The sequence below is a fragment of the Salvelinus fontinalis genome, chromosome 26, assembly GCF_029448725.1.
Source record: "Salvelinus fontinalis isolate EN_2023a chromosome 26, ASM2944872v1, whole genome shotgun sequence".
Classification (NCBI taxonomy): Eukaryota; Metazoa; Chordata; class Actinopteri; order Salmoniformes; family Salmonidae; genus Salvelinus; species Salvelinus fontinalis.
The window spans coordinates 3503049-3527497 of NC_074690.1; the positions used below are offsets into that span (position 1 = coordinate 3503049).

A 24449-nucleotide genomic window follows, 5' to 3' on the forward strand; every position below is an offset into this window, starting at 1 on the left:
GTTGATCATTGCTAGACAACCATTTTTTCAGGTCTTGCTGTAGATTTTCAAGCGGATTTAAGTCAAAACTGTAACTTGGCCAGTCAGGAACATTCACCGTCTTCTTGGTATGTAACTCCAGTGTAGATTTGGCCTTTCGTTTTAGGTTATTGTCCTGCTAAAAGTTGAATTCCTCATCTCAGACTGACTCAGGTTTTCCTCTAGGATTTTTCCTTGCTTAGCTCCACCCCGTTTTTTTTTTTATCATGAAAAACTCCACAGTACTTTGCAATAAGGCAATAAAGTACTAGTGCAAAAAAAATATGGCAAAGCAAATTCACCTTTTGTCCTGAATACAAAGTGTTATGTATGCAAACCCAATACAACACAGTACCACTCTCCATATTTTCAAGCGTAGAGGTGGCGGCATCATGTTATGGGTATGCTTGTAATCGTTAAGGACTGGGGAGTTTTTCAGGATGAAAAAGAAACGTAACGGAGCTTAGCACAGGCAAAATCCTAGAGGAAAACCTGGTTCAGTCTGATTAATTCACATTTCAGCAGGACAATATTTTTTATTCTGTACAGGCTTCCTTCTTAACACTGTCATTTAGGTTAGTATTGTTGAGTAACTATAGTGTTGTTGATCCATACTCATTGTTCTCCTATCACAACCATTAAACTCTGTAGCTGTTTTAAAGTCACCATTGGCCTCATGGTGAAATCCCTGAGCGGTTTCCTTCCTCTCCGGCAACTGAGTCAGGAAGGACGCCTGTATCTTTGTAGTGACTGGGTGTATTGATACACCATCCAAAGTGTAATTTATAACTTCACCCAGGCTCAAAGGGATATTCACTGTCTGCTTTTTAAACGTTTTACCCATCTACCAATCTGTGCACTTCTTTGCGAGGCATTGGAAAACCTCCCTGGACTTTGTGGTTGAATCTGCGTTTGAAATTCACTGCTCGACTGAGGGACCTTACAGATAGTTGTGTGTGTGGAGTACAGAGATGAGGAAGTCATTCAAACATCGTGTTAAAGACTATTATTGTTAAGAATATTTGTACTCCTGAACTTATTTTGGTCATAACAAAGGGGTTGAATACTAATTGACTCAAGACATTCCAGCTTTTAAATTTTTATTAATTAATAAAAATTTAGAGAGACATAATTCCACTTTGACATTATGGGGCATTGTGTTTTAGGCCATTGACTTTTCACAACAAAATGTGGGAAAAGTCAATGGGTTTATAAATAGTCTATAAAAAGAACTGCATAGCATACCTTCTTCGTGCCCATGGCTCCATCTCGGTCTGTCCCAGGTTTGGCCATGGTGCATTGTGCTGGTGGTACGGCCGCCATCTTGGCCGCCCTCCCTCGCACCGCGTGACTAGCTACGGCCCAGCACAGTCATCATGGACCTACAACAACAACGGTAAGGATGTCAATAATACTACACAGTGTTTTCCGTACGTACAGAGTGGCGAGCCAAATAGAAAAAGTAGCCAGCCAAGCAGTTTCTGGAACGAGCTCTAGCTGTGGCCTCTGGTACATTCTGCTGCATCTTGGTGCAAGAGGAGTCACTACAGTCTTTGGTTCGAATCCAGGGTGTATCACATCCGGCCGTGATTGGGCGGTGCATAATTGGCCCAGCGTTGTCTGGGTTTGGCCGGAGTAGGCCCGTCATTGTAAATAAGAATTTAAAATAAAATGCAAATTAATTACTTAAAAATCATACAATGTGATTTTCTGGATTTTTTTTTTTAGATTCCGTCTCTCACAGTTGAAGTGTACCTATGATACAAATTACAGACCTCTACATGCTTTGTAAGTAGGAAAACCTGCAAAATCGGCAGTGTGTCAAATACTTGTTCTCCCCACTGTATGTGGATTGAACACCATCCCTGAGGAAAAACAATACTGTGTGGATGTTTCGATAACTCTAACTCAGAGGCCGATAACTCTGAGGGGGACGTTGGGAAGAAATATCTTGGGTATTGAGTAGACTGTTACCCCATTTCATTGATCCCCAATCCTTAGGTAAAGCTGTACTTTGCATTATGATTGTCAATACACACAATAGGCTGACTGGGGAGGTGATTATCATTTTCAAATAGGTACTTTTATTTTGAAGGCAAACCCCAAATTCCAGTATTGTACCTAATCGTTATTGTGGCTAACTTCACAACACATAACCCGGTCCGGTCGAGCCTCACTAGCTAAATGAAGCTAGCTGGCTGCTTATAACGTTAGCTTTGGGCAACAGGGTTGCTGGCTAGCTATTTATTTTCATGAACTGAAGTTCAATTTCAATAGGCGAACAACAAGTGGCTACCTAGCTATTACTTACAAGGATTCCTAAATCATTGCTAAGAATAATGAAAATGACTGCAGTTTCTACTGGTCATTGTTTTCAGGCTGGTTGTATTGGTGCTAGCTAGATACCAAGCTAAAGCTAGCTACTCCAGAAGTTGCGGTTGAACAAATAATACTTTATTACCAATGCGGTATTGTAAACACATCGTTCGTGGCCGGTGTTTGCAGACTTTTTTGTACAGCTTTAACAGCGCTACTGATAGTGGCGCTTGGTTTGCACGTGCAAATTCACAACACACAACATTCTATAATAGAACTGTGTTATTTGACGTGTATCTTTGACACACAAAAACCCAAACGGCGTTCCATAGTATGTCGTGAAGCTAATAGCAGTGACGATATTACTGTGCAACTCCGGTAGGGCAACATCTGAAAGAATAGCGCACTTGGTAGTGTGTACCGGTGCTCGACCAGTCGGCAAAAGCCAACATCACCCACAACAGAACGGTTGATTATCGAGGGCAATGAATCCCATTACCTCGGCGTTAATGGGTTTCTCCTTTGAGTTGTCTCGCTGAAATGTTGTTACTCTTTCAAATGACTGCTCGACTTGTTGACTGCTCGATCCACACAGCAGACATTGTGGGCTAGGTTAGGAATGCTGTGTTGCACGTATAGTAAATTTTACATGGCGTCATTACGTCATGTACCTACGTTATATAGGTATGCACGTCAGCTTTGACATCAGTTTTGCACACGGGCGTTAAACTAGACATCGGGCCGATATCGATGTTGGCATTTTTAGCTAATATCGTCCGATTTCGATATCTTCACCGATATATCGTGCATGCCTAGTAACAATCCTTGGGATAGCTGTTCAGAAATCCCCGATAAATATTGGTCCACATGGAAAACTAAAGACAGAGAAACCGTAAATGACTTGGTAATAGGAAATAAATGTACTTCCATGATAGAATTAAAAAGCCGCTCTGAAATGACTAATGTAGATATTTTCAAAAACATGCAACGTAAGTTTAATATTACGAAATTTTGATTTGATTTCTTTTGAACATCAGAGCAATCTTGAAGGAATCCTATTTGAGTCAGAAAATGATGTTCATATGATGGGTAAGATATACAAAACCTTGCAGGGAGCCTATCCAACTGACAAACTCTTAGACATAACTATAAACTATTGGAACCAAGACTTAAAAATAACTGATATTGGCATAAAATGGAGGGAATGTTAAAACATAACTAACGAAATTACAGTTAATGAAAATCTAAGCTTAATCCAGCATAAACTAATGTATAGAATTCATTATACAAGAGATACAATTCCCAAATTCTACAGCCCACAGCAGAGTCATGTCTTAAGTGTAAAACTAACAATTACTCAATCTATGCCTTCTGGGAATGTTATAAAGTCCAACATTTATGGGTGGAGTTAGAAAGTAGGCTGTCAGAAGAATGTGAATTTACTTTTGATTCGTCTGTCTGCATATTTCAAGACATGGCATACGTGTGTGTGTGTAGCTTTGGTATCGTTAACTAAAAAAAACGAGTCTACTCTTAATTAAATTTATTGTGGCAAGTAAACATGGCCTCCCTGTTGAGAAACAAAACATAGAATAGCAGGAAAATTGTAAAAAAAAAAAAAAAAAAAAAAAAGCTACACTTTTCAGGGGGAGGACCCCCCAGACCCCACGTAGATTGTATAAAAAGTGTGGGTGCACAAAGTCAGGCGACCATGAATAGACCAACAGGTATGATTAATGAATGAAGCAGGTGTTAAACTAAACAGAAAGCAGCCGTTGGCTACTCCATCGTTGACACTAAAACAGTAGGAGCAATATCTTTAATACTACCACATAAGTATCACGACATTAGCTTTCATACTCTTCTATCTGTTTTCTTTTGTCATATGTGGCCCAGCAGAATGAGGCGCTCTCTCCACAACCTATTGTTACTGCAATGAGGATTCTACATGTTCAACAGAACGAGGCTCTGTCAACATCTTGATTGATCGTTTATCTGCAGATCGCGGCCAAAGTAGCCTAACCAGTATGCAAATTAGGGAGCCAATTGAACGGCTCTTTCACCAATGCGATTCCGTTCCCCTTTAAAGATGTGTTCAAAAGAGCCGTCCATTTGTGAACAACCCATCACTAGGCTACACTGAGTAGGGTTGGGCAGTATCCATAGTTTCAATATCAAACTGAGGCATATGGTATTATCCAATGTGCACACAAGGTGCACTAGTATTTTTAATATTAAAAAAATAATAATAATAATTTAGGCAACGGGGATCTTGATCCAGGAGGGGATGGAATGTCTCCGTTGAAACAATGAAGCTTGATCTAGCAAACCAAATGCATAGCTGACACCTAGCCACTTAGCTAGCAGGTTAGCAAACCACATGCAAAACTGACATCTAGCAGGTTAGCAAACCAAATGCTTAGCCGACATCTAGCCACTTAGCTAGCAGGTTAGCCGACATCTAGCCACTTAGCTAGCAGGTTAGCAAACCACATGCATAGCTGACATCTAGCCACTTAGCTAGCAGGTTAGCAAACCACATGCATAGCTGACACCTAGCCACTTAGCTAGCAGGTTAGCACACCACATGCATAGCTGACATCTAGCCACTTAGCTAGCAGGTTAGCAAACCACATGCATAGCTGACATCTAACCACATAGCTAGCAGGTTAGCAAACCACATGCATAGCTGACATCTAACCACTTAGCTAGCAGGTTAGCAAACCACATGCATAGCTGACATCTAACCACTTAGCTAGCAGGTTAGCAAACCACATGCATAGCTGACATCTAACCACTTAGCTAGCAGGTTAGCAAACCACATGCATAGCTGACATCTAACCACTTAGCTAGCAGGTTAGCAAACCACATGCATAGCTGATATCTAGCCACTTAGCTAGCAGGTTAGCAAACCACATGCATAGCTGATATCTAGCCACTTAGCTAGCAGGTTAGCAAACCACATGCATAGCTGACATCTAGCCACTTAGCTAGCAGGTTAGCAAACCACATGCATAGCTGACATCTAACCACTTAGCTAGCAGGTTAGCAAACCACATGCATAGCTGATATCTAACCACTTAGCTAGCAGGTTAGCAAACCACATGCATAGCTGATATCTAGCCACTTAGCTAGCAGGTTAGCAAACCACATGCATAGCTGATATCTAGCCACTTAGCTAGCAGGTTAGCAAACCACATGCATAGCTGACATCTAGCCACTTAGCTAGCAGGTTAGCAAACCAAATGCATAGCCGACATCTAGCCACTTAGCTAGCAGGTTAGCAAACCACATGCATAGCTGATATCTAAAGCCACTTAGCTAGCAGGTTAGCAAACCACATGCATAGCTGAATATAGTTTGACATCTTAGATTTCTTACAGTTACACCACCGTTCAAACGTTTGGGGTCACTTAGAAATGTCCTTATTTTTGAGCACAATCTGTCCATTAAAATAACATCAAATTGATCTGAAATACAGTGTAGACATTGGTAATTTTGTAAATGACTATTGTAGCTGGAAACGGCAGATTCTTCATGGAATATCTACATAGGTGTACAGAGGCCCATTATCAGCAACCATCACTCCTGTGTTCCAATGGCACGTTGTGTTAGCTAATCCAAGTTTATCATTTTAAAAAGGCTAAGTGATCATTAGAAAACTCTTTTGCAATTGTGTTAGCACAGCTGAAAACTGTTGTTCTGATTTTAAAGAAGCAATAAAACTGGCCTTCTTTATACTAGTTGAGTATCTGGAGCATCAACATTTGTGGGTTACAGGCTCAAAATGGCCAGAAACAAAGACCTTTCTTCTGAAACGCATCAGTCTATTTTTGTTCTGAGAAATGAAGGCTATTCCAAATTGAATTGAATTGGTCCACCCAATTGGTCCACCCACACAGACAGCGTGGTGAAGAAGGCGCAGCAGCGCCTCTTCAACCTCAGGAGGCTGAAGAAATTCAGCTTGTCACCAAAAGCACTCACAAACTTCTACAGATGCACAATCGAGAGCATCCTGTCGGGCTGTATAACCGCCTGGTACGGCAACTGCTCCGCCCACAACCGTAAGGCTCTCCAGAGGGTAGTGAGGTCTGCACAACGCATCACCGGGGGCAAACTACCTGCCCTTCAAGACACCTACACCACCCGACGTCACAGGAAGGCCATAAAGATCATCAAGGACAACAACCACCCGAGCCACTGCCTGTTCACCCCGCTGCCATACAGAAGGCGAGGTCAGTACAGGTGCATCAAAGCAGGGACTGAGAGACTGAAAAACAGCTTCTATCTCAAGGCCATCAGACTGTTAAACAGCCACCACTAACATTTAGCGGCCGCTGCCAACATACTGACTCAACTCCAGCCACTTTAATAATGGGAATTGATGGAGATTATGTAAAAATGTACCATTAGCCACTTTAAACAATGCCATTTAATATAATGTTTACATACCCTACATTACTCATCTCATATGTATATGTATATACTGTACTCTATACCATCTACTGCATCTTGCCATCTTTATGTAATACATGTACCACTAGCCACTTTAAACTATGCCACTTTATGTTTACATACCCTACATTACTCATCTCATATGTATATACTGTACTCTATACCATCTACTGCATCTTGCCTATGCCGTTCTGTACCATCACTCATTCATATATCTTTATGTACATATTCTTTATCCCTTTACACTTGTGTGTATAAGGTAGTAGTTGTGGAATTGTTAGGTTAGATTACTTGTTGGTTATTACTGCATTTTCGGAACTAGAAGCACAAGCATTTCGCTACACTCGCATTAACATCTGCTAACCATGTGTATGTGACAAATAAAAATTTGATTTGATTTGCGAGAAATTGCCAATTAACTGAAGATCTCGTACAACGCTGGGTACTACTCCCTTCACAGAACAGCGCAAACTGGCTCTAACCAGAATAGAAAGAGGAGTGGGAGGCCCCGGTGCACAACTGAGCAAGAGGACAAGTACATTATAGTGTCTAGTTTGAGAAACAGACGCCTCACAAGTACTCAACTGGCAGCTTCATTAAAAAAAAATAGTACCCGCAAAACACCAGTCTCAACGTCAACAGTGAAGAGGTGACTCCGGGATGCTGGCCTTCTAGGCAGAGTTCCTCTCTCCAGTGTTTGTGTTCAGTTTTCCATCTTAAATCTTTTCTTTTTATTAGCCAGTCTGAGATATGGCTTGCAACTCTGCCGAGAAGGCCAGCATCCAGGAGTCGCCTCTTCACTGTTGACGTTGAGACTGGTGTTTTTGTGACCACTGTGATTTCCCCTTGTAGCCAATTCAATTGCAGAAATTCCAGTAGAAATTTGATAACTGATTTAACACTCAGGTAGATTTTTTTCCAAAAGACCCCTTTTTCTACATGTTAGTCCAGAAATCAAAGCATTTGCTTATTCATCATTTTGTGGATGGAAAATGGCTTAAAATATGTATACATGCCTTAATTTCAAATAATAATAATAGATTCAGCTTTTCATTAAACATACTCCTATGAACTTCCCATGTTGGTGCTCATGGGTCCTTTTACATGTTGGTGCTCATGGGTCCTTTTACATGTTGGTGCTCATGGGTCCTTGTGACAGACTAGGATTTGAACCCGGGTCTCCTGCATGCTAAAAAAAAAGACTGCTAGCCCAGTGAGGTAAAGCCAATACCTCGGGACCCAAATCTTCAGATCTCAGGCAAGATTATTTTTTAAACAGTCGAAAACAAAATCGTTAGAAAAAAAAGGGGAGGACCAATACACAAGAATGATGATTAACAGAATTAGACATTTATATTGTATAGGACCAAAGTTCTAATCCTCTACACTTAGCGGAGTGACACTAATACGCTGAATGACACTGCATTAGACTAAACAGCAATGTCACGTGGGTAAAAAAAAGTCTGTGTGCTGCTGAAAGGGCATGCGGGCTCTTTTATCCTGCGCTGGCTGTCAGAGGCAAAATGGGGTAGGTCTCTGTCACAAACACTCCCCGCCAGACCCCCTGTAGAGTGGTAGGAGGGAGGCAAGAGCAAAAGCCTGATTACTGAGAGGATAGAGAAGAGGAAGGAGAGAAGACGAGTGGAGGGGGAGGGGGGGGGGGTGGAGTGGGAAAGGGAGGAGGGACAACAATGAATGCTGCAGCCCCACGCAGACCCGGACCGACACGCACACCCGGACCGACGCGCACACCCGGACCGACGCGCACACCCGGACCGACGCGCACACCCGGACCGACGCGCACACCCGGACCGACGCGCACACCCGGACCGACGCGCACACCCGGACCGACGCGCACACCCGGACCGACGCGCACACCCGGACCGACACGCAGAAACAGAGAGAAAAGCGCACACTATACTTGAACACATGGCCAGTAATCCACACATGTAGTGGCTGCACCAGGGAGGAGAGAAGTTACGTCACAAATGCCACCCTCTTTCCTTTACAGAGCTCTATGGGCCCCGGTCAAAAGTAGTGCACTGGATATAGAACAAGTTGTCATTTGGGACGCCAGACAGGGATCAAAACAGACAGGGATCAAAACAGACAGGCCGAGGGCGATGCCAGACAGGGATCAAAACAGACAGGCCGAGGGCGATGCCAGACAGGGATCAAAACAGACAGGCCGAGGGCGATGCCAGACAGGGATCCAAACAGACAGGCCGAGGGCGATGCCAGACAGGGATCAAAACAGACAGGCCGAGGGCGATGCCAGACAGGGATCCAAACAGACAGGGATCAAAACAGACAGGCAGAGGGCGATGCCAGACAGGGATCAAAACAGACAGGCCGAGGGCGATGCCAGACAGGGATCAAAACAGACAGGCCGAGGGCGATGCCAGACAGGGATCAAAACAGACAGGCCGAGGGCGATGCCAGACAGGGATCAAAACAGACAGGCCGAGGGCGATGCCAGACAGGGATCCAAACAGACAGGCCGAGGGCGATGCCAGACAGGGATCAAAACAGACAGGCCGAGGGCGATGCCAGACAGGGATCAAAACAGACAGGCCGAGGGCGATGCCAGGCAGGGATCAAAACAGACAGGCCGAGGGCGATGCCAGACAGGGATCAAAACAGACAGGCCGAGGGCGATGCCAGACAGGGATCAAAACAGACAGGCCGAGGGCGATGCCAGACAGGGATCAAAACAGACAGGCCGAGGGCGATGCCAGACAGGGATCCAAACAGACAGGCCGAGGGCGATGCCAGACAGGGATCAAAACAGACAGGCCGAGGGCGATGCCAGACAGGGATCAAAACAGACAGGCCGAGGGCGATGCCAGGCAGGGATCAAAACAGACAGGCCGAGGGCGATGCCAGACAGGGATCAAAACAGACAGGCAGAGGGCGATGCCAGACAGGGATCAAAACAGACAGGGATCAAAACAGACAGGCCGAGGGCGATGCCAGACAGGGATCAAAACAGACAGGCCGAGGGCGATGCCAGACAGGGATCAAAACAGACAGGCCGAGGGCGATGCCAGACAGGGATCAAAACAGACAGGGATCAAAACAGACAGGCCGAGGGCGATGCCAGACAGGGATCAAAACAGACAGGCCGAGGGCGATGCCAGACAGGGATCAAAACAGACAGGCCGAGGGCGATGCCAGACAGGGATCAAAACAGACAGGCCGAGGGCGATGCCAGACAGGGATCCAAACAGACAGGCCGAGGGCGATGCCAGACAGGGATCAAAACAGACAGGCCGAGGGCGATGCCAGACAGGGATCCAAACAGACAGGCCGAGGGCGATGCCAGACAGGGATCAAAACAGACAGGCCGAGGGCGATGCCAGACAGGGATCAAAACAGACAGGCCGAGGGCGATGCCAGACAGGGATCCAAACAGACAGGCCGAGGGCGATGCCAGACAGGGATCAAAACAGACAGGCCGAGGGCGATGCCATATGTAGATCTGGCCCTGATCACCACAACTAAATATTCATGCTGAAACAGGAAATGGCCTTCCTCAAACTGTTACCACAAAATTGGAATCACAGAACCATCTAGAAATGTCATTGTATGCTGTAGCGTTAAGATTTCCCTTCACTGGAACTAAGGGGCCTTGCCCCAACCATGAAAAACAGCCCCAGACCATTATTCCTCCTCCATCAAACTTTACAGTGGGCACGATGCATTGGGGGCAGGTAGCGTTCTCCTGGCACCTGCCAAATCCAGATGTGTCCACCGGACCGCCAGATGGTGAAAATGGAATCACCACTCCAGGGAACCTGTGTTCACTGCTCCAGAGTCCAATGGCAGCGAGCCTGACACCACTCCAGCCGACGCTTGCCATTGCGCATGGTGATCTTAGGCTCGTGCGCGGCTGCTCGACCATGGAAACCCGTTTAATGAAGCTCCTGAAGAACAGTACTTGTGTTGACGTTGCTTCCAGAGGCAGTTTGGAACTCAGTAGTGAGTGTTGCAACCGAGGACAGACCATTCTTACACGCTTCAGCACTCGGCGGCCCCCGTTCTGTGAGCTTGTGTGGCCTACCCCTTCGCGGCTGAGCCGCTGTTGCTGCTAAACGTTTCCACGTCACAATAACAGCCCTTACAGTCGACCCGGGGGCAGCTCGAGCAGGGCAGAAAATTGACAAACTGACTTGTTGGAAAGGTGGCATCCTATGACGGTGCCACGTTGAAAGTCACTGAGCTCTTCATAAGGGGCCATTCTACTTGTTTGTCTATGGAGATTGCATGGCTGTGTGCTCGATTTTATACACTTGTCAGCAATGAGTGTGGCTGAAATAACCGAATCCACTAATTTGAAGGGGTGTCCACATACTTTTGTTTGTGTTTGTTTGTTTGTTTGTTTGTGTGCCCACACACACACCCCTCAACATAATTATCTCTGAGAACTACGGACAGTTCCTGTAACTTCATGGTACTCTGACATACACTGTCAACTGGGGGACCTTAATGTACAGAGGCGTGTTTCGAAATCATGTCCAAACAATAGAATTGGCAACAGGTGGACTACAATCAATGAGTCAATGAGTACGACACAAAGGATATACTGTTTTGTCAAGACAAGGCCTAAATCCCTGTCATCAGCGTGAAGAAAAGACTGAGGAAAAAGGGAGAGGGGGGGGGTAAACCACCACTTCCCTCCGTATTATTGGCCAACGTGCAGACAACGGAAAACAAACAGGACGATCTACAATTAAAACTATCCTACCAACGGGTCTTTAAAATCTGTAATATCTAATGTTTCACCGAGACGTGGCTGGGCGACGACGCGGATAAAATAGAGCTGGCTTCTCTGTGCATCGGCAGAACTAAGACGAACACAAAGATTGTGTCAAAGATTTTAAACTGAGAATTTGTGTCACTGGCCTTTACACAATAACCCTTAACGTCAAAGTAGAATTAGGTTCAGAATTTTACCTTGTCAGCTTGGGGATTCGATCCAGCAACCTTTCAGTTTCTAGCCCAACGCTCTAACCACTAGGCTTCCTGCCGCCCCCATGTGGCAGGGCTTGAGAAATATTATTGCTCGCTTCGAGGCAAGCAACACTGAAGCATGCATGAGAGCACCAACTGTTCCGGATGACTGTATGATGACGTTCTCCGTAGCCGATGTGAACAAGACCTTAAAAAACAGGTCAACATTCACAAAGCCACAGAGCCAGACGGATTACCAGGACGTGTACTCTGAGCATGCGCTGACCAACTGGCCAGTGTGTTCAATGACATTTTCAACCTCTCCCTGACCGAGTCTAATACCTACATGTTACAAACAGATCACCATAGTCCCTGTGCCCAAGAACACTAAGGTAACCTGCCTAATGGATTACCGACCCGTAGCACTCACGTCAGTAGCGATGAAGTGCTTTGAAAGGCTGGTCATGGCTCACATCAACACCATCATGCCAGAAACCCTACACCCACTCCATACCGCCACAACAGATCCACAGACCAAAGCAATCGCACTACACACTGCTCTTTCCCACCTGGACAAAAGGAACACCTGTGTGAGAATTCTGTTCATTGACTACAGCCCATAGTTCCCATAAAGCTCATCATTAAGCTAAGTACCCTGGGACTAAACACATCCTTCTGCAACTGGATTCTGGACTTCCTGACGGGCCGCCCCCAGGCGGTAAGGGTAGGTAACACATCCACCACGCTGATCCTTGAACCATCTAGAAATGTCATTGTATGCTGTAGCGTTAAGATTTCCCTTCACTGGAACTAAGGGGCCTTGCCCCAACCATGAAAAACAGCCCCAGACCATTATTCCTCCTCCATCAAACTTTACAGTGGGCACGATGCATTGGGGGCAGGTAGCGTTCTCCTGGCACCTGCCAAATCCAGATGTGTCCACCGGACCGCCAGATGGTGAAAATGGAATCACCACTCCAGGGAACCTGTGTTCACTGCTCCAGAGTCCAATGGCAGCGAGCCTGACACCACTCCAGCCGACGCTTGCCATTGCGCATGGTGATCTTAGGCTCGTGCGCGGCTGCTCGACCATGGAAACCCGTTTAATGAAGCTCCTGAAGAACAGTACTTGTGTTGACGTTGCTTCCAGAGGCAGTTTGGAACTCAGTAGTGAGTGTTGCAACCGAGGACAGACCATTCTTACACGCTTCAGCACTCGGCGGCCCCCGTTCTGTGAGCTTGTGTGGCCTACCCCTTCGCGGCTGAGCCGCTGTTGCTGCTAAACGTTTCCACGTCACAATAACAGCCCTTACAGTCGACCCGGGGGCAGCTCGAGCAGGGCAGAAAATTGACAAACTGACTTGTTGGAAAGGTGGCATCCTATGACGGTGCCACGTTGAAAGTCACTGAGCTCTTCATAAGGGGCCATTCTACTTGTTTGTCTATGGAGATTGCATGGCTGTGTGCTCGATTTTATACACTTGTCAGCAATGAGTGTGGCTGAAATAACCGAATCCACTAATTTGAAGGGGTGTCCACATACTTTTGTTTGTGTTTGTTTGTTTGTTTGTTTGTGTGCCCACACACACACCCCTCAACATAATTATCTCTGAGAACTACGGACAGTTCCTGTAACTTCATGGTACTCTGACATACACTGTCAACTGGGGGACCTTAATGTACAGAGGCGTGTTTCGAAATCATGTCCAAACAATAGAATTGGCAACAGGTGGACTACAATCAATGAGTCAATGAGTACGACACAAAGGATATACTGTTTTGTCAAGACAAGGCCTAAATCCCTGTCATCAGCGTGAAGAAAAGACTGAGGAAAAAGGGAGAGGGGGGGGGTAAACCACCACTTCCCTCCGTATTATTGGCCAACGTGCAGACAACGGAAAACAAACAGGACGATCTACAATTAAAACTATCCTACCAACGGGTCTTTAAAATCTGTAATATCTAATGTTTCACCGAGACGTGGCTGGGCGACGACGCGGATAAAATAGAGCTGGCTTCTCTGTGCATCGGCAGAACTAAGACGAACACAAAGATTGTGTCAAAGATTTTAAACTGAGAATTTGTGTCACTGGCCTTTACACAATAACCCTTAACGTCAAAGTAGAATTAGGTTCAGAATTTTACCTTGTCAGCTTGGGGATTCGATCCAGCAACCTTTCAGTTACAAGCCCAACGCTCTAACCACGAGGCTTCCTGCCGCCCCCATGTGGCAGGGCTTGAGAAATATTATTGCTCGCTTCGAGGCAAGCAACACTGAAGCATGCATGAGAGCACCAACTGTTCCGGATGACTGTATGATGACGTTCTCCGTAGCCGATGTGAACAAGACCTTAAAAAACAGGTCAACATTCACAAAGCCACAGGGCCAGACGGATTACCAGGACGTGTACTCTGAGCATGCGCTGACCAACTGGCCAGTGTGTTCAATGACATTTTCAACCTCTCCCTGACCGAGTCTAATACCTACATGTTACAAACAGATCACCATAGTCCCTGTGCCCAAGAACACTAAGGTAACCTGCCTAATGGATTACCGACCCGTAGCACTCACGTCAGTAGCGATGAAGTGCTTTGAAAGGCTGGTCATGGCTCACATCAACACCATCATGCCAGAAACCCTACACCCACTCCATACCGCCACAACAGATCCACAGACCAAAGCAATCGCACTACACACTGCTCTTTCCCACCTGGACAAAAGGAACACCTGTGTGAGAATTCTGTTCATTGACTACAGCCCATAGTTCCCATAAAGCTCATCATTAAGCTAAGTACCCTGGGACTAAACACATCCTTCTGCAACTGGATTCTGGACTTCCTGACGGGCCGCCCCCAGGCGGTAAGGGTAGGTAACACATCCACCACGCTGATCCTTAACACAGGGGCCCCTCAGGGGTGCATGCTCAGTCCCCCCCTCCTGTACTCCCTGTTCACTCATGACTAGATGGCCAGGCACAACTCCAACACCATCATTAAGTTTGCTCACGACAGTGGTAGGCCTGGTCACCGACAACGATGAGACAGCCTATAGGGAGGAGGTCAGAGACCTGGCCGTGTGGTGCCAGGACAACAACCTCCCCCACAACGTGATCAAGACAAAGGAGCTGATCGTGAACTACAGGAACAGGCCCCCATTAACATCGACGGGGCTGTAGTGGAGCGGGTCGAGAGTTTCAAGTTCCTTGGTGTCCACATCACCAACAAACTATCATAGTTCAATCAGTCGTTAAGAGGGCACAATACCTTTTCCCCCTCAGGAGACTGAAAAGATTTGGCATGGATCCCCAGATCCTAAAAAAAGTTCTACAGCTGCACCATTGAGAGCATCCTGACCTGTTGCATCACCGCATGGTATGGCAACTGCTCGGCATCTGACCGTAAGGCGCTATATAGAGGGTAGTGCGTACGGCCCAGTACATCACTGGGGCCAAGCTTCCTGCCATCCAGGATCTATATACCAGGCGGTGTCAGAGGAAGGCCCCAAAAAAATTGTCAGAGACTCCAGTCACCCAAGTCATAGACTGTTCTCTCTGCTACCACATGGCAAGCGGTACCAGAGCACCAAGTCTAGGCCCAAAAGGCTCCTTAACAGCTTCTAACCCCGAGCCATAAGACTGCTGAACAATGAATAAAATGGCCACCGGACTATTTACATTGACCCCCCTCCATTTATTTTGTACACTGCTGCTACTCTGTGTATTATCTATGCATAGTCACTTCACCACTACCTACATGTACAAATGACCTCAACTAACCTGTACCCCCCTGCACATGAGTATCCCCCTGTATATTACCTCGGTACTGGTACCCCCCTGTATATTACCTCGGTACCCCCCTGTATATTACCTCAGTATTTTCAGAAAAAGTAACACAATAACATCTTAACTCTTATTGAACTGCACTGTTGGTTAAGGCCTTGTCCGTAAGCATTTCACGGTAAGGTATACAACTTGTTGTATTCAGCGCAGGTGACTAATAAAGTTTGAATTAGTACTGCTCACAAACACACACAGAGAGAACAGAGCAAGAGAGAGAGAGAGAGAGAGAGAGAGAGAGACACACAGAGAGAACAGAGCAAGAGAGACAGAGAGTGAGAGAGAGAGAGAGACACACACAGAGAACAGAGAGAGAGAGACAGAGAGAGCGAGAGAGAGAGAGACACACAGAGAACAGAGAGAGAGAGACAGAGAGAGCGAGAGAGAGCGAGAGAGACACACACAGAGAACAGAGAGAAAGAGAGAGAGAGAGACACACAGAGAACAGAGAGAGAGAGACAGAGAGAGCGAGAGAGAGACACACACAGAGAGAACAGAGAGAGAGAGAGAGAGAGAGAGAGAGAGAGAGACACACAGAGAACAGAGAGAGAGAGACACACACAGAGAACAGAGAGAGAGAGAGAGAGACACACACACAGAGAACAGAGAGAGAGAGAGAGCGAGAGAGACACACACACAGAGAACAGAGCAAGAGAGAGACAGAGAACAGAGCGAGAGAGAGAGAAACAGAGACCTAGGGAGAGAAAGTAACAGCGACGAAGGGAGAGAGCCAAGAGAGATAGACAGTGTTAAACAAAACCAAGACTAACATATTCTGATGTTGGCCAGACTAACATGCTGCTGTGTAATCTGTAGCCCCCCACCACGTCTCCCTCTGAACACACATTGAAGCCACACAGTTAGTGAGATGTGGGAGCTAAAGCCAACTGCAGGGCAGATATGACGTGTCGGTACTATCATAACACTTTCGGTTTCACAACCTCATTCACACCCTGCTGCATTGAGCCAAGCACGCTCTCTCTCTCTATCAGAGTGATGCGTCTGTGTGGTTGGAAGTGAAGGCCTCACAAGGATAGTAAAACAAGTAAAAGGACATTTCTCCAGTCATTACAAGAAAAAAAGAGAGGCAATTTTAAGTTTACAATAAGGGTTAGGGGAAAAAATTGGATTTTGAATAGGAATCAATTGTTTGGTCCCCACAAAGATAGTAAAACGTGTGTGTGTGTGGGTTGGACGTGAAGGCTCCCTCAAGGATAGTAAAACATGTGTGTGTGGGTTGGACGTGAAGGCTCCCACAGAGATAGTAAAACACGTGTGTGTGTCAAAAGTAACTGCTGGGACTGATGTCATGTAATACTTTCAAACAACAGTTCAAATCAAAAACAACCCTGGATAATCAGACATCTCCTCTCGTTCGGTTGCGTACCATCGTTGGTGATTTTGTCTCTCAGTTCATTTGGAGTAAGACGTCGGTGTTCGTTGACTAGTTCGGCGTTCCGAGGAGTAGGCTATACAAACTGTCTGCTACACAGCGTCTCAGTTCATACTAACTGTTGTTGGACAAATGTGCGTAATAGCTGTCTCATAAAAGGCTTAGATTAGAATATGGAGGACACATACATGGCCGTCAAAGTTCTTTGTTTTTTAAGTATTTAATTTTAAATTAAAAAATATAAAAATATTATATATATATATATATATAAATATATAAATGAGGCATTATGCTAACTGACCTGTGTAGGTGAAACAGTCAAAACAGAAACCGGATAGTTCTTTTGGGTGGGGGGGGCTTTCCCCTAAGGAGACACAATGCATGGTGTTGAAAAACGTTTAAACAAAAAGGAGGAACGTGTAAGTTTGTCTGTGAATCAGTACGAGTAAAGTTACTGGAGAATCTTGTCCTGCGTGCCTCGTAGTAACAACACGACTACGCATCACAGGAAATGACTGCTTGGTGTGTTCCGTCATCACAGTGAGACAAACAAAACGACTACTCTGAGCTGCTCACAACTACATCAGGAAGTAATAAAATGAGCTCAAATGACACAAACGTGGTCAGAATTTTTTTTTAAATAAAAGTTGTCCCGAGAGTTTCACATAGAAATACATAATGTAGAACAGATGATTCTTCTTGTATAGAAGAGAGCTGGAATGTTTTCGGAGGCTTGTTCATTGCTGTCCAATGAGGCCTCTGCAATCGGAATGGCCAATGTGCATAACCATTGTGTGTGCTAAGTATCTCAAAGCCATATCAAATATCTTGGTTGTAAAATAGCTGCTATTTGGACAAAGTATACCTACAGAAAGCGGAGAACCTCCTCTCGTCAACTGTGACAACATGACAGCTGGGTTTTGTCAGCAATTGGATTTGAACGTGTTATATATGACAATGTAGAATGTGCAGCTCCACAGCAATGCGACCCATTTGAATTTTACTCGCACAGCCTAGTCAAAGGGTTGCAAAATGCAACTGAATGGTTACAGTCTTGAGCCTTAGTGGGCAGGGGGGGGGGGGGGGGGGGGGGGGGGGGTCATGAATGTAGGATGTGGGCGTAATAAGGCTTTAAATACAGTAGCAGAGAAAATAGCTGAAACCAGTTCAAATGGGAATCTGAGAAACGTCTCTCCCACGGGAAGGAAAGGCCTCAGACGAATTGTGCGGGGGGGGTGGGGACAATTGGCAGGAAGAACGCAATACGAAAAAAGGACACATTGCTATGCATAGTTATTTTTCATCAAGTTGCAGAATGATTATATAAAATTGGTAAGGCTATAATTCTCCTCCATATAAAATACTCAGATATATTAGCATAGCTTTTAAAAACAGCTACACAATGGGTGGGTCTAATCCTGATTGGTTAAAACCGCATTCCAGCCGGTGTCTATTCCACAAGTTATCACCGGCTAAATCAACGACGACGTTAAAAGGCCTATTTACTCTGTTCCATCTGACTGCGCAGTCCACTGGTCTCATCAGCCCAGTCCACTGGTCTCATCAGCCCAGTCCACTGGTCTCATCAGCCCAGTCCACTGGTCTCATCAGCCCAGTCCACTGGTCTCATCAGCCCAGTCCACTGGTCTCATCAGCCCAGTCCACTGGTCTCATCAGCCCAGTCCACTGGTCTCATCAGCCCAGTCCACTGGTCTCATCAGCCCAGCCAGACAATGTATAAACTTGATCTCTACTATTAAAAAAAGCATCAAGACGTCATCTCACGTGAATGATCTAAATCAGAATAAAACAACGACTGACTTGGTGGGAAAGAAAAGCACATCGTCCCTCAGTAGCCGCGGCAGAGCCCGCCCCCCTGCCTCAGTAGCCGCGGCAGAGCCCGCCCCCCTGCCTCAGTAGCCGCGGCAGAGCCCGCCCCCCTGCCTCAGTAGCCGCGGCAGAGCCCGCCCCCCTGCCTCAGTAGCCGCGGCAGAGCCCGCCCCCCTGCCTCAGTAGCCGCGGCAGAGCCCGCCCCCCTGCCTCAGTAGCCGCGGCAGAGCCCGCCCCCCTGCCTCAGTAGCCGCGGCAGAGCCCGCCCCCCTGCCTCAGTAGCCGCGGCAGAGCCCGCCCCCCTGCCTCAGTAGCCGCGGCAGAGCCCGCCCCCCTGCCTCAGTAGCCGCGGCACAGCCCGCCCCCCTGCCTCAGTAGCCGCGGCACAGCCCGCCCCCCTGCCTCAGTAGCCGCGGCACAGCCCGCCCCCTGCCTCAGTAGCCGCGGCACAGCCCGCCCCCTGCCTCAGTAGCCGCGGCACAGCCCGCCCCCTGCCTCAGTAGCCGCGGCAGAGCCCGCCCCCTGCCTCAGTAGCCGCGGCAGAGCCCGCCCCCTGCCTCAGTAGCCGCGGCAGAGCCCGCCCTCTGCCTCAGTAACTGGACTGGACCCCACCATTCTAGTGGTGTTAGACTAGTGGTAGTGGACCCCATCACTCTAGTGGTGTTAGACTAGTGGTAGTGGACCCCACCACTCTAGTGGTGTTAGACTAGTGGTAGTGGACAGGACCCCACCACTCTAGTGGTGTTAGACTAGTGGTAGTGGACCCCATCACTCTAGTGGTGTTAGACTAGTGGTAGTGAACCCCATCACTCTAGTGGTGTTAGACTAGTGGTAGTGGACCCCATCCTAGTGGTGTTAGACTAGTGGTAGTGGACCCCACTAGTAAGTGAGTAGGTCACCATCATGTTTATGTCTCCTTTTCCACAGGAACGGACAACATCAAACTACCAATGTATGTATGCCTATTAGGGTTGACCCTATTTAGTGAACTGGTCGATTCCTTAGTCGACAAAGATTTTTTTTTTTAATCGAGCAGTAGCAACAAAAACAAAAAAATGTATGGCACACGAGGCACCAGTTTGATTCAGGCCTGTCTGAACGGATGGCACACGAGGCACCAGTTTGATTCAGGCCTGTCTGAACGGATGGCACAGGAGACACCAGTCTGATTCAGGCCTGTCTTAACGGATGACACAGGAGACACCAGTCTGATTCAGGCCTGTCTGAACGGATGACACAGGAGACACCAGTCTGATTCAGGCCTGTCTTAACGGATGGCACAGGAGACACCAGTCTGATTCAGGCCTGTCTGAACGGATGGCACAGGAGACACCAGTCTGATTCAGGCCTGTCTGAACGGATGGCACAGGAGGCACCAGTCTGATTCAGGCCTGTCTGAACGGATGGCACACGAGACACCGGTCTGATTCAGGCCTGTCTGAACGGATGGCATGCGAGACACCAGTCTGATTCAGGCCTGTCTGAACGGATGGCACAGGAGACACCAGTCTGATTCAGGCCTGTCTGAACGGATGGCACACGAGACACCAGTCTGATTCAGGCCTGTCTGAACGGATGGCACAGGAGACACCAGTCTGATTCAGGCCTGTCTGAACGGATGGCACAGGAGACACCAGTCTGATTCAGGCCTGTCTGAACGGATGGCACAGGAGACACCAGTCTGATTCAGGCCTGTCTGAACGGATGGCACACGAGACACCAGTCTGATTCAGGCCTGTCTGAACGGATGGCACAGGAGACACCAGTCTGATTCAGGCCTGTCTGAACGGATGGCACAGGAGACACCAGTCTGATTCAGGCCTGTCTGAACGGATGGCACAGGAGACACCAGTCTGATTCAGGCCTGTCTTAACGGATGACACAGGAGGCACCGGTCTGATTCAGGCCTGTCTGAACGGATGGCACAGGAGACACCAGTCTGATTCAGGCCTGTCTGAACGGATGGCACAGGAGACACCAGTCTGATTCAGGCCTGTCTGAACGGATGGCACAGGAGGCACCAGTCTGATTCAGGCCTGTCTGAACGGATGGCACGCGAGACACCGGTCTGATTCAGGCCTGTCTGAACGGATGGCATGCGAGACACCAGTCTGATTCAGGCCTGTCTGAACGGATGGCACAGGAGACACCAGTCTGATTCAGGCCTGTCTGAACGGATGGCACAGGAGACACCAGTCTGATTCAGGCCTGTCTGAACGGATGGCACAGGAGACACCAGTCTGATTCAGGCCTGTCTGAACGGATGGCACAGGAGACACCAGTCTGATTCAGGCCTGTCTGAACGGATGGCACAGGAGACACCAGTCTGATTCAGGCCTGTCTGAACGGATGGCACGCGAGACACCAGTCTGATTCAGGCCTGTCTGAACGGATGGCACAGGAGACACCAGTCTGATTCAGGCCTGTCTGAACGGATGGCACAGGAGACACCAGTCTGATTCAGGCCTGTCTGAACGGATGGCACAGGAGACACCGGTCTGATTCAGGCCTGTCTGAACGGATGGCACGCGAGACACCAGTCTGATTCAGGCCTGTCTGAACGGATGGCACAGGAGACACCAGTCTGATTCAGGCCTGTCTGAACGGATGGCACAGGAGACACCAGTCTGATTCAGGCCTGTCTGAACGGATGGCACAGGAGACACCGGTCTGATTCAGGCCTGTCTGAACGGATGGCGGACCTCTATCAGCAGTAGTACATTTACCGTTAATTCCCATTATTTCGAATCTACAATGTTTGTTTGGCTACGGTAATTTCTGTTAATCCATTCAATATATACCGTAATTTCCGGACTATAAGGCGCTACTTTTTTCCCCACGCTATGAACCTCGCGGTTTATACAATGACGCGGCTAATTTATGTTTTTTTCTTTTTTTTTTTTACAAGATTCATTCCGCCAAAAAACTGAGCACCGTCACATAATGTGACGTAAATCGAGCGCGCTCAAACTTGCCATCATTCTGATTACGGTAGTCATTTTGTCACCCTCATCATGGCAAAGAAACGGAGAAATGCATATGATGCAGCTTTCAAGTTGAAGGCGATCGATCTGGCTGTTGGAAAAGGAAATCGAGCTGCTGCACGGGAGCCTTAATGAGTCGATGATAAGACGTTGGGACTGTGCAGATCCGACTGAAAGCCAAAACATTCGCCACCGCAATGAAGTTTGACTTTCTTGGTAGGCTACGGTTTACTGCTATTTATTTTTGTTACAAGCCGTGTTTCGTCAAAGCCTATTTATTTTTGTTACAAGCCGTGTTTCGTTTAAAAGCCTATTTATTTTTGTTACAAGCCGTGTTTCGCTTAAAGGCTGTGTAAAGTTCATTTGTTTCATGTACCGGTAGGCACTTGCGCTTATAGACATGTGCGGTTTATTTATGTACAAAATATATATTTGTAAAAAAATTCAGTGGGTACGGCTTATATTCAGGTGCGCTTAATAGTCCAGCAATTACGGTAGTCATATTACCGTCTCAACGTTGTAAGAGTGGACATGTTTGCAGAGCGTACAACACAAAAAGTTTGGGATTATTTTAGTTGACAAATGATTCATTATCTTGTTTGGAGCGCTCCTGTCAAATCTTTGAGCAAGAACACACACCTGCTTACGCATAGAAGTCATAGACCTAGTCTATCTGGCCTGCGTGCAAATGTAGGCCTATAAAAATGTGTCCCTTTGGGAGATATGATACCTTTTCTGATTGTCTTAAACTCAACATTAAAAATGTGGAGCTTCTCAAAGTAATATGTCCTTCTCCTCAAAACAGCAAGTATACAAAAAAAATCTGTTTCTGCATCCATTGAGAATGACAGTAGTTCCTCAACGTAGCTTATTGGAAAAATCTTTCCAGCTCTCTCCCTTTCCATGACCACTCAGCAGCACGGAGGGGGAAGAGTCATGCTCTGATCCGGTGGAAAAGTCAGAAAAATGAGGTCTACCTGATTACTTCTTATCCCTTATCCCACTTCTAATCTACAGCTGTGTCTGTCCAGATCTCACTGGCTCAGGAAATGGAGGCCCCAGAATATTCTATACATTGTTGCAAGTTTTGCTAACATGAGCTCTGGGCTAGACCAAGTTGATACAATGTTTCGAGTCAGTTGATACAATGTTTCGAGTCAGTTGATACAATGTTTCGAGTCAGTTGATACAATGTTTCGAGTCAGTTGATACAATGTTTCGAGTCAGTTGATACAATGTTTCGAGTCAGTTGATACAATGTTTCGAGTCAGTTGATACAATGTTTCGAGTCAGTTGATACAATGTTTCGAGTCAGTTGATACAATGTTTCGAGTCAGTTGATACAATGTTTCGAGTCAGTTGATACAATGTTTCGAGTCAGTTGATACAATGTTTCGAGTCAGTTGATACAATGTTTCGAGTCAGTTGATACAATGTTTCGAGTCAGTTGATACAATGTTTCAAGTCAGTTGATACAATGTTTCAAGTCAGTTGATACAATGTTTCAAGTCAGTTGATACAATGTTTCAAGTCAGTTGATACAATGTTTCAAGTCAGTTGATACAATGTTTCAAGTCAGTTGATACAATGTTTCAAGTTCCTTGCAGACAGGCAATTCGCAACCAATGTGATTTATAGGATATTTTTTACCTGCAGGGCTGCAATGTTTCTATTTGTTGGCTATATGTAGGCTATTTATTTTTTATTTTTGGGCATTTGCAATATTAGTTACTTTTTAGGTTTACATTTTCATTTACCACATGACATTGATTGAGATACCATTAGTAGTAAATGTGATTTATAGGATATTTATCGGGATATTTTCTACCTGCAGTCTGGAATGTTTTTATTTGTTTGTTTATGTATGCTATTTTTACAATAGTTAGCAATAGAAGATACTTATAGATTTGTATCATTTTTTTTTAGATTTAGTGTTGATTAACCACATGATACAGATTTTGAGATATGAAGACCTTTATTATAAATTAAACTGTTCCAGTAAAATTTGCATATGGAAATCATTACCGGTACACAGATCAGTAGAAATGTTACTAGAACTTGGCACTCCAAATGGAAAAGGTTTCCGACCGCTGGTGTAGCCAGTTACTGGAAACTTCAGGAGTTAAAAAGGCAGAATCTGAAGGCCGGCAGCGGGAGGGTCTGGAACAAGTTTCTTTCTGGTTAGGCTATATTGATCTCTGGCTCCCTCTTTAGTAATTTGTGTCTTCATTTTTAAAATGGCAGTGCTTACAGCATCAGACAAGTTCAGTAGCCAAAATATAGTTGATTTGATCGAAAGTGTCTATGGAAAAATAATTAAGTTCCACATTTTGACCAATTGATTGGTCAAAAGAACAGACGACTGTCAACCAAGATTGTTTTTTTTTTTTGATGGGACATCCCTAATGCCTACGTAAATAGTAAAAAAAAAGGTTGTGAAGATAATGGTGTGTAAATACGATGGTGGAAGACCCTGTACGGAGTAGAAACTGAAACTCGTAAAACACGGTCGCTTTGTTCCTGAGTGAGGGTCGAAATCTGGTGTATACGGTAAATGTGCCATTTAAAATATCGTATCCTTTTATCCAACGCAAAAGCACCATTCTGTACCAACTAAGCTACAGAGGAGCTTAGTCTATGAATCGTTTCCTTACAAGGCCTTGA

The 24449-nt window shown here is 46.2% G+C and overlaps 1 protein-coding gene across 9 annotated transcripts in view; it reads right to left on the minus strand.

Moving 5' to 3' along the window:
- The window catches only part of LOC129823553 (ankyrin repeat domain-containing protein 12-like), a 56850-nt gene that overhangs the window by 25406 nt on the left and 6995 nt on the right, over positions 1-24449 (minus strand). For all 9 annotated transcript variants that reach the window (XR_008754644.1, XR_008754645.1, XR_008754643.1 and 6 more), the window contains exon 2: positions 1264-1400. Coding sequence is in view for 4 of the 9 variants with exons in the window: in XM_055882379.1 (XP_055738354.1) it covers positions 1264-1341 (78 nt within the window). In the remaining 5 variants the exon portion in view is untranslated. The remainder of the gene's footprint in view (positions 1-1263; positions 1401-24449) is intronic.